At 47.0% G+C, this 11,407-nt stretch overlaps 1 protein-coding gene across 1 annotated transcript in view; it reads left to right on the forward strand.

The window, feature by feature from the left end:
- Positions 1-7,725, forward strand: part of PHKG2 (phosphorylase kinase catalytic subunit gamma 2) — a 99,875-nt gene extending 92,150 nt beyond the window's left edge. Inside the window, exons 9-10 of the mRNA XM_086931677.1 lie at positions 3,812-3,937; positions 5,914-7,725. Coding sequence (XP_086787803.1) covers positions 3,812-3,937; positions 5,914-6,225 — 438 coding nt within the window. The 3' untranslated portion in view covers positions 6,226-7,725. The remainder of the gene's footprint in view (positions 1-3,811; positions 3,938-5,913) is intronic.
- Positions 7,726-11,407: the final 3,682 nt, after the last annotated feature.

An 11,407-nucleotide genomic window follows, 5' to 3' on the forward strand; every position in this document is an offset into this window, starting at 1 on the left:
ACCTCAGTTAACTTCTTGGACGTGAAAATATCTGTAACCCCACAAGGCTTCACAACGGATCTATACGTCAAACCCACAGACAGAAACAATAAGCTTTTACACTCGAGCTTTCATGAACCGAATTTGATAAGGAACTTACCATTCTCACAAATGGCCAGAGTTAAAAGGATTACCTCTGATGAAACCACACTCAATATAAGACTCAATGAGATGACCAAAAAATTCATGAACAGAGGATACCCACACACCCTAGTTGAAAACACCAAAGTGAGGATCCATAACATGGACAGAACCAAACTCCTAACTCCCAAAGTAAGATCTGACCAAACACGGACCGTGGTGGTTTCTAAATATTCAACAGCCAGCAAAAAATACAAACAAATTATTTTAAAGCATTGGCCAATATTGAACATTGAACCTGATTTCAAACAGTCATTTAGCCAACCACCCTTATTTGCTTTTACTAGGGCTAAGAACCTGGGAGAAATGTTACAGAACAAACCCACCGAGACCACAGTATACTCTGGAACCAAACCCTGCCTTAATTGCGGAAACTGCAACAGCATAATTAGAGGAAACATCATCCATCATCCTAGGCAAGGTAATCCTATTAAACTAAGGGTTAATGCAACCTGCGACACCAGCAATCTGATCTATGGGATAAGATGCCCTTGTGGCAAAATATACGTCGGCAAGACTGAACGACGCATTAAGGTGCGTCTAACAGAACATAAATCAAACATTCGCCTCAAGAACCAGAAGTCAGCATTATCCTTACACTTCGTTGAAGAACAACACAACGTTTCGCAAATCAAATTTATCGTTCTTGAAACCATCCACAAAATGGAGGGGAGAGATAACAACAAACACCTCCTACGAAGAGAGAACTACTGGATACAGAAACTGTCGACTCAAAAACCGATGGGTTTGAACGATAGAATCGAATTTTCCTGTTACCTGTAAAGAATTGCTCAAATAGACTGTACTTGTTATTACTGTGTTTGTTCATGTTGTATCAACTGATACCGACACCTCAATTCACTTGTTTTCATTCATTTTCCGCCAACACGACAGTGGCCACATTGATAGCACCAACATACTCCCATCCCATACACCATGAGTTAGATCCCAGACCCGTCTTTTTCACGTAATTTTTTCCACCCGTTTTTTAATGCATATCGGTTCTTTCCAACCACATCACATTGTCACTTTCCAGTCATTACGTAGCCCGCATTATTTACTTGCCGGTTAGCCAGCCCTCCAATTAATGGTATTCCTTTTACTACCTTTCTAACCGATCAGACCCAGACCCCTTTAGTCTTTTTACCATTTTCCCAACACGTGACGCGTCACGTGATCGGCCAATTTCAAAATATCTAAACGCGGCAAGTATCCTATGCCGGCGTTTCAGAAGACGAACACCAGATCGGAACTCCCTTCATCATACTCCAGGTCAGTTACATACTATCGATAGACTTAAACCCTGTGCCCTTCACTGAAGCTCTCAGTAAACACGCGCTGACTTACTTTTCTAATCTCTCCACAGATTTCAAACAACCCTTGCAGGCAGGCATGTAAGTGACACGTCGATTTCACTTATATTCACCATTAGTGTTTAAACACCCCGACCAGTCCCCACACATCCCGGACATAATTTTGAACCACGCATTATTGCACAATTCTTTTGTACTGCATGATCACAGTTTTTCACAATAACTCAGAAGACCACACTTATTTAAATGTTTATTCAATTTGCATATCTGTTCATACAGCCAAGAGCCATACTAATGGCCGTTTACTTTATTGTTTTTAGTGTCGATTCCCTGATGAAGGGCATGATGTAAATGCCCGAAATGCATTGGACACACCATAAAGACATTGCCTGAAAGAAATACTTTTCATAATGATCTTGATGATATAAGACTCAATCTTGAAAAACTGGAGTTTAAACTGCAATGAAACATAAAGAAACGTAAACTAAAATACATTGAGTGGAAGTCTTTTGTTACCTAGGAAAGACGACAATATGTGTGCCGGCAAGGGATGAGACTAGAGACCCTCTAGCCTCACTTTTTGAGCATTGTGTTTGACGCCGTTGGGCCCTCGACGTCACCTTGCGGAGCACCTTGAAACTAAAATCAACATTACTTAACACTGTGTATTCACCTTCCAAAATTCAGAGCTGTGCATCCATCCGACCTCAGTCTCATTATCCCAGGAAATGGTGTTGTGCCATTGATAGGATGGCTTATGGGTTGGGCCCAAGGACTGGAGTACTTTCAAAGAGGCCTACTTTGTTCGCAAGCAGATGTAGCTGACACCCAGGCTTACATGCATGTTTTGTCCCTCCAGCCAGAGACGCTCCGTCTCAGTGGGCCTATTTTTGACATCACAGTGTTAGTCTTCTGGGGTTGTTCATTTAACATTGGGTGGGTGTACTTCAAAGGAGGGAATCAGTATATCACACTTCAAAGAAGGGAAACAGAATGACTAAACAATTTGTGTGTATCAACTGTCTGATTGCTGAATGTTCAGCTTTGTCCTACCAGAAGTCTGTCTCGGAGTTTGTTAGGGGTACAGGCACTACCTAAAACAGTTTTTTAGGGTTAGATGTGGAAGGTCGCTAGTGTTACCATAGTACACTCCTATCTCACAAACACACACACACCTAGCAAGCCGAGCCCACATTTATGTGGCTGAAGACTTCAACAGGTTGAAAATGCCAAAAGTGGCTAGGGTTAGCCCTGGGATCCTTTACCCCATTAGTTAGGGCATCCCCAGGTGTCATTTCCATCCACAAGCTTGTGCCTGGCATATATCTGGCATCTCTAGGCATTCACTGCCGAACACTCTCGGACCTGAGGAAAATCGGAAAAGGACATCAGCTGCTATCTGAGACCTGAGAAGAGTCTAGAAGACTGGTCCTGTTCCCCCTTTTGTAGCGAAGAAAAGAAAATGAACCCCAGGGGTCAAAAGGCTGACCTATTATAGCTACAATATGCCTTTTCTTGCAACTACTCAGCTGACCAGTAGTTATTGGACCCAGAATAGACCCTGCTGTGGCCTCTGCCAGATATGATTCTCTAAGTGCCTCTCCTGAGGTCTTGGGGGACATTACAAATGTACTCCTGTGGTGGATTGGGACTTAAGGGACTAAAGTTAGAAGGTACCCTCTTTAAACTGGATGAACTTGGTTAGTGAATCTGGCCCTTGCTCCGTCAGTCAGCATGAAGTTGCACCCGAGTCCTGTTCTACCAAAACCGTTTACTATCATTGGCAATTATGCTTCTTGGTGCTGTCTCTACAGAAAACTTAAAAAACTTCATATCTCTGGTTCTCCTTAATAAATGTCATTTTGGTGTCATTTTGTTTATTAAGTGGTACTTTATTTTTCTAATTTGTTTTGAGATTTTTATTGTTTTGCATTTTGACTTTATTACTGGTTTATAGTACAGCTTAAATGCTTTATACCTTGCCTCTTAAGTTAAGTCCCTGTGCCGTAGCTACCAGGGGGTTGAGCTTAGGTTAATTAGTGGCATTGAGGGTTCACCCTGACCAGGGTTGTACTTATTACTTGAGATACATACTTACCCTCCTCAATTAATTGCCCAGTTTCTAACACTACCCTTTTCCTGTACCTCTCTGATTACACAATTTTCCAACTCTTCTACCCTTTCGTCACTTTCGCCCTTATCAATCACTCCTTCTCCATTGCATATCTATGCTCTCTATTCATTACCTGCCCTCCTCTCTGCCTTCTTCCCTTTTCTCTCTTGTCTCCTCTTCTCTCAATCTCTTGTCCCTCTCCTAGATCTCGCGCCTCCTGGTGGTGGACCCTGATGAGCGCCTGACTGCAGACCAGGCTCTACAGCATTCCTTCTTCCAGAGCTATGAGCGGGAAGAGGTGCGGCACTTCAGTCCCTACCGCAAGTTCCGGGTGAGTGTAGAGTTACGGCGCATCCTTGACATCACCTTTATTTGATCACTGTTCACAGCACTACGTTGTTACTTCTGCCTGAGCCTCATAACTGCATCCTGCACTGGCTATAACCTATTCCCACCCTTCCCAACTAGAGTGCCTCTGCATTCCTTGATATAAATGAGTGTTCTTATCCTCCCTCATAAGACCCCCACTCCCATCTAAACAGGAGCAGTCTTTCACTCCACCTTCCAGGGGCTTCCTTGTGCCAAGGCACTCATACTCCTTTTAGCACTGGAGCGCTCTTTCTCTTCCCTCTTCCCCAACCAGGGAGCTCTGCTTCTCACTAACCTACTGCCGAGCCATACTGCTCTATTTACAACCAGAATGCTCTGACCCTTTTTTTTTGGGGGGGGGGGGGGGGGGGGGGGGGGGTGTTTTAATGACTTCTTCAAATCTGCCCCAACCAGTGATCTTTTCCCGTTCACCCAAGATTCCGTTTTCCCATCCCCTACACTCCTCTTTCCCCCTAGCCAGTTTCAACACAATTGCCTCTACCCCACCATGGTATTGTTCCTCCACCCCCATAATTCCCTCTGCTCAATGACCACTGTGTATCCTACCACTGTCTAGTCGCATAACTGCCCAGTGACTGTGCTATCCACTTCTCCCATTCTCTGGTCACTTGACTCAAAGAACTCTTATTCTCTTTTAAAGCAGGCACACAAATGTAAAAGTGTTACAGTGTCTAATAGTTGCTAAGTATTTGCTACAGTGTCAAACAGTTTTTCACCATTAGGTGTTCGGGGCAGTGGGGTCATTGCTATGTCTTTCTAGCCAAGACCAACATTCCTGATTACCACATAAGGGCACCCATTTGGGATGGTGCACAAGAAGTGATGTTAAGCAGTGGCATATTTGGATCAGAAGAAAATCTGTCCGAAAGTACATAGTAGCATGACCCAACCCGGGGCTGGTTGAAGTAACCATGTCTGTTGCTTATGATTATAATTTAATACCTCTATCATCCCATTTTCTCCCTTACTGACCTTTTCTCTTCTGTACCTTAAGATAGATCAGAGAATCGCAGGTGGGTAGTAACTTCCTCAGCTGCGCAGCCTTCATCACAGCTACTTCATGGTTGTTTATTGGAGGAGAGAGGCTTCTAAAGTGGTTTTTAGTTGAAGAGTCCCAAATGCTGAGAGTAGTATGAGAGCTACCAGGATTGTAGGGAGACCGATTGTGTAATCCTCTACAGTATGAGACATTACACTTGTGCTCTGACTGTATCCTCTAGAGAGTGACCTTCCCATCATACATGTGGGTAGCTTACACTATAGGTCCTTTATACGTTAAATATTACTCCTCCTGGTGATTTCTTTTATTTTTAGGCTTGTCGTTGTATAGGAGGGGGAGAGTGTGGTTCCCTCTTGTATTTCCTTGTGTGTGGGGTTGTATTTTACTCCTTAATCAGCCATTGAGGTCCAAGTTATTGTACCAGTTGGATGTCCGTGGTGGTCTATTTGGAATATATTACCTATCTACCAGTTGACTGTTGCTTTGGGGCCTTGTGTGTTACATTCTGATCACTTCAAGCTGCAGACCTCGGAGAGAAGAGTGTTGGGAAACCCAACACAAATGCAACTAATCTTCCCTCTGCTTTTTGGAACGTCTAGAAGTTGTCCTGATGGCTCCAACAGCATCTTCCTTGGATTCATCACTTACAGCTAGGATAAGGACTGTATTCTCTTTTGTCATTTTACAGCAATTTTCAATCTGTCCTTCCTCTTCTTTCTCTGATCTCCTGGATCACATAACTCTGCCTTGTTGTCTCTTCCCTGTTTCACTGCTTTCTCTAGGCTTATATGTTTGATCTCCACCATTGCGGTCTCTCTTCCCACATAACGCCTTTAACCATCTCTGGATGACTCGTTCCAATGGCTCTTTTTCCACATTCCAGGCGTCATTAATTCTCCATTCCTCTCTCTCTGTAGGTTGCTATTTGGACAGTTCTTGCCTCCATCCGCATTTATTCCAACTACCGTAAGGTGCGCCCGCTGACCAAGGAGATCTTGATGAGAGAGCCATATGCCATAAAGGGGGTGCGCAAACTGATTGATGCCTGTGCCTTCCGCATTTATGGCCACTGGGTGAAGAAGGGCGAACAGCAGAACAGAGCTGCGCTGTTCCAGAATGTTCCTCAGGCTATCCTGTTGACACTGGCTGCGGAGGACGACGAGGAGAGAGGGCTTTTTGCCACATTTGAGGACCAGGAGAGATCAGCTGGAGATATAATGGTGTACTAGGAAAGGTTGTGGAACCATTGCCCCACGTGTGACTGATGGCATGCTGGGATGAAAGAGTACTGTATATTATCGTATATCTGCCTGTTTCCTGCTTCTTCCACCCACCATCCCTTCTTCTGGCACACGTTTTTCAACTAACTTAAGCTTTCCCTTTCTGAATTGTGAATCCCTACCTTACCCTTACGTGCTCTCATGTCTGTTCCCGCTCTCCTTTATTTTTATTTCCATTTTCCTGTCGTCCAACTTTCCTCTATTGTGATTGTCTTCCTGTTGACTGCTTTAGCTGCATTAACACACAGTCTGATAAAAGGGCAGAGTCCCCTTTAGGGCCCAAGACATTGTGGATTCAGATATATATTGGTGATTCAGGTGTGAAAGTACCACGATTCATGTGGCTCTAGACAAGCCCAGTTTGTTAAGGAACCTCCACCTAGAAGCCACTACATTTACAACTAACGTCACACAGGGCCTATAACCCAAGGCATCTGCACCAAATTCCTAGAATTTCACATGGCTTGTGGAGATCTAATATTGATTCCTAGAGCATATATGACTCTGTGCCTATTAACCAGTCCCAAGAAATAGATGGGAAGTGGCACTCAGTCTCCTAGGTTTAATAGAGCGCGAACCCATGGCTCGGGAAATCCCAGAGTACCCAAGCTAAAGCATGGAATATTTAAGTCCACGAAATAATGACATATATACCCCCTACACATGTAGGGGAGTCCTAACCCTAAAAGGCAAATTACCCAAGGTAAGTTGAACAGGAGAGATGGATGCAAACGTCTCAGATTGGGAAACGCAGAGGCTGAGAACGAAAAACCAGATGATTCACACTTTCCATGAGATGTAAGGAGGAACACCTGGTCCAAGGATTTTATGTCAAATAATGAGCTGCTTAACATCTGATGGATTCACAGCCCCTCTAGGAGAATCCTGATAGTCCTCAGCACGAACTCTATAAGGAACACGACACTTAAAGGGCCTGGGTCTTTACCCACAATCCCCCAGAAGGTTCATGATTCAAGATGAGCTGAAGGAGTAAAATACAGGGAACACAAGATGTAGCATGCTCATCACAATAAGGATGAGAGATTTCCTCAAGCATCCAAGAACCCCAACCCATACCGCAGCAAAAACCAGGTAACTGAGCTAGAGTTCCAAGAACCATCCAAAAGCCCAGTATTAAACTGAGGAAGCACCTACCTCATCGTAATGGATCTTTCTCAAGACTTGCTGCTGGGGACATCTTTGGTCCTACCAGTTGTCCACAGAGCCACAAATCTCATGCAGCTTTGGGTAAAGGATGCAACCTGGTCATGTTATTTGTGTTTTTGAGTGCACAGTTTCTTTACTCCAGGCTGTCCTTCAGTGGGATTCTTGATTCCAGACGTTAGGGATTTAGGGGTTCACCAGTTTATATTTTTTGTTTACATTGTGTCGTGCACTGATAATAGTGAGAACTGGCATACATTCGAATAAAGGTTTGATTTGCTTGTCTTTTCGTCTTTGGTTCTCCCTGAAGCATGGTGAAATCAAACTGGGGGCAATGCAGAGAAGCTCCCACACATCATAAAACATATTTATTGGGATTTAAACCTCGCAAACTGGTCTAAGAAGCAACAGAGTGTTGTACCAGATAATGACAGTGATTTGTCAAAAAATAACGAGGAAAGAGGTTGGATTTCTTATTGGTGATGCAGAAGTTGCTCACTGAAGAGGTGAGTTTATTCTTCTGGATAGTGTTGGTGTATGTCTGAAGAAAGCTTGCTTCCTGTTTTATTTTTTAATATTTTTTTTATATCTCGTATTTCTTGATTTCCAGTCTGCTGCTTTTTTTTTGTCAACTCTGTTTATTGGCATTTGTGTTTTAAAAAAAATAGAAAACAATACAGCTTTTCGGTAGGTGCGCCATTGCAGATAGTACGGTTCTTCAGCTGTGTCCGGCTTAAAATACATAATCGTCGTGACATAACCATGAGGCATTATAACAGTACACGCAGATAGCATGGACAATGACCTTGGGCGCCTGAGTATGTCCGTAGCATAAAGGAGTCCATGCGCCCTAGTCTTGTGTAAAGAGACACATTATATATGCGTATAACAACTGCAAAAGGTAATTTGCAACAAAACAGAAACAATAAACTGGGGCACTGTCACAGAGGTACATTACTGTCCATCCCCATACCCGACCCCGGAGCCCGCCCCCTCCTCCCTCCCCTACCCAACCCCCTTAGCCTACGTGTCTCAATTGTGCTGCTGTCCCTACGCATTTTCATCTTGTGCACCAGTCTGCGTGTCAGGTGTTTTGTCCGCTTTGTGTCCACCCGTCGCTCGCTGCGTCTGACTAGCCCCCGTTCCCTATTCGCTCGCGGCATTGTCTGCTGTCTGTAAAGCGTTGAGCATGCATTCCCAGTGTTCCGCCATGGGTTCCCTGCGGAGTCCCACTCCCACTATTTCCTCCCTCCGTATGGCAGTCCATTCTGCTCGGGCCCACGACTGTAGGGACAGAACCCATGCCCGCACACTTGGCGTAGTGCTCGCCTTACACCTCCTAGTGAGGAGGCGTGTTGCTGTTACCATCCCCAAATCTAAGAAGCGGGATGATGCCTTGTCTTTAGGCGAGCGCCTAAAGTGATGCAAAAGGTATTCAGGCCAGTCGCAAGGGATGGTGCAGCCTGTGCGCCGTGCAAGTAACACACTAACGTCCCTCCAGTAAGTGCCAAGCCCGAGGCAGTGCCACAAAAGATGAAGAAGATCTGCGTTCACCGCACCACATCTAGGGCAGGACGCGTCCGTCCTGTGAAAGTACTTATTTATTAAGTCGGGGGTGAGATAGGCCCTGTGAACTATATATACCTGTATTTGCCGGAAGCGCATATTTCTGGGGATGCGTACCGGACTTTTAAGAATCTTTTCTCATTCTTTGTCCGCCAGTGCTCGCCCTAGGTCTCGCTCCCACTTTCCGCGGAGCGGGGTCAGGACCAATTCTGTATGCATCCGTAGAGATGCGGTAAACCACTTAATTAGATGGCAGCCTCTGCCCATGACATGCAGGTATTGTACGGTCAGTTGCTGCGCTGGCTCCTCCGAAATGTCGCCCCACCTAGCCACCATGTGAGCCTTGAGCGAGCGATGCATGAGGAACCTCTGTGACCAGGGTCTCATAAAGTACCAGTGCTCCATCTTGATGCAAGTCGCCCAACGTATGGACGCTCACTTCCCGCCACTGTTCCAGCATGCAGCGTGTGAGGACCCCCTCGCCTCCCGGTGAGCCCTCCAGTGGCACCGCTGGTGCATACGGGAGCACCGTTCTCGTGAGCTACAGTGCCCTGCGAAAGCATCGGAATGCCACCGCCAGCAATAGCGGGGTGGGATGCACCGGCGCCGCTAGAGGGTGAAACAGTGCAGTGATCCGCTCCAGAGTGTAGGGCGGTTCGTTTGTGGCGGTGTCTTCTCTGCCCCTGTCCACTAACCATCGGGCGATCCACTGCAGCTGCGCCGCCAGATAGTAATGTTCAAAGCAGGGAGCGGCCAATCCTCTTTTGTCCGTGGGTAGAAATAGCTTCCAGAGCGCCAGTCGATGGCGGGACGCTCCCCAAACAAAATCGCGCAGGATCTTGTTAAGTTTGGCGAAAAAGGACGCGGGCACAAATAAGGGTAGGTTTGCGAAATAGTACAGAAGGCGAGGAAGCATCACCATTTTGGCGAGGGCCACTCTGCCTGTGGGCGTCAGGGGGAGCGTGGACCAGAAGCCAATTTGAGCCCTAAGTGCCGTCACCGCTCTTCCCAGGTTTCCGTCAAGTAGGTCCGCCGGCTGACGGTAGATCTGGATCCCCAGATACTTAAACGTGTCTGCTCTTGACTGGACCCGAGTGCCAAGAAGGCTATACTACGGATCGGCTACGTCGCTGCTAAACGCGTAGAGGCATGACTTTCCTGCATTTACGCGGAGCCCCGATAGGCCGGCAAAGCGATGCAGCAGGTGGGCCAGTCGCTCCGGTACACGGCTCACATCACGAACGAAGACTAGTAGGTCATCTGTGTACAACGACACCTGGTGGACTCCATCGCCCAGTGGAATACCGTTGGCCAAGGTTTGTCTCATGGACGCAGGTAAGGGCTCCATGGCCAGCGCGAAGAGAAGCGGAGACAGAGGACACCCCTGACGGGTGCCACTGCCCACTGCTACCGCCTCCGAAATATAGGGACCCAGCCTGATGCGGACCACTGGATTCCTGTACAAGAGTCCCACCATCTGTAGGAAGTTTGATTCCAGCTCGAACTTCTCCAGTACCAACGATAAGTAACCCCACTCTAGGCAATCAAAGGCCTTTTCTAAGTCCAGCAACAGGCACCCCGCCCTGGGCCAGGCCCTCGTCGCTTCCTCCCCTACCCTGAAATACCTCCTGAGGTTTAGAGATGTGGACCTTGCCGGGACTAACCCGTTCTGATCTGGGTGGACTAAATGTGGGACCACCGGTGCCAGGCGCTCCGCAAGGATTTTGGCTAGCCCCTTATAGTCGGTATTAAGCATTGCCAGTGGGCGGTAGGACCCTAAAGACAAGGAGTCCCTGTCGGGTTTAGGAAGGGACACTAGAAATGCTTCCTGCATGGACGGTGGGAGGTGGCCCGTATCGACCGACGCCCTGTACACCCTGAGGAGGTGAGGCGCTAGGATGTCCCTATTCGCCTTATAGTACTCAGCTGGCAGGCCGTCCGGCCCCGGCGATTTTCCAGTCGCCAGTGCTTGGATCGAATCTCCCACCTCCTCCAATGTGAGTGGGGCACCGAGGTCTGCTTTTTGGCTTTCCGGGGCTGTGGGTAGCTCAACCGACTCCAGGAAGTCAGCCAGCATGTGTGCATGGTCAGTGCCTCTGGCTCTGTAGAGGTCTCTGTAGTAGTCTGTCATCACCTTGTGGATCTCGCGTTGCGTTTATACCATCCTCCCGTCCCCCTCGCGAATGGCACAGATCGGGATATTGCGCTCTGCTTTCCGCACCAGCCAGGTCAGTAGGCGGCCAGCTCTATCTGCCTTGGCATGCGTCTTGGCAGTGTGTGCTGCATAGTTGTGGCAACTCAGGCGTTCGATGAGAACCGAATGCTCTCCACGAAGGTCCCAGAGTATGTTTGCATGTCTGGCAATCCCCTCCCCTTCCCTTTCATATCTTAGGAGCGCAGA

This window comes from Lissotriton vulgaris, chromosome 7, assembly GCF_964263255.1.
Source record: "Lissotriton vulgaris chromosome 7, aLisVul1.2, whole genome shotgun sequence".
NCBI lineage: Eukaryota > Metazoa > Chordata > Amphibia > Caudata > Salamandridae > Lissotriton > Lissotriton vulgaris.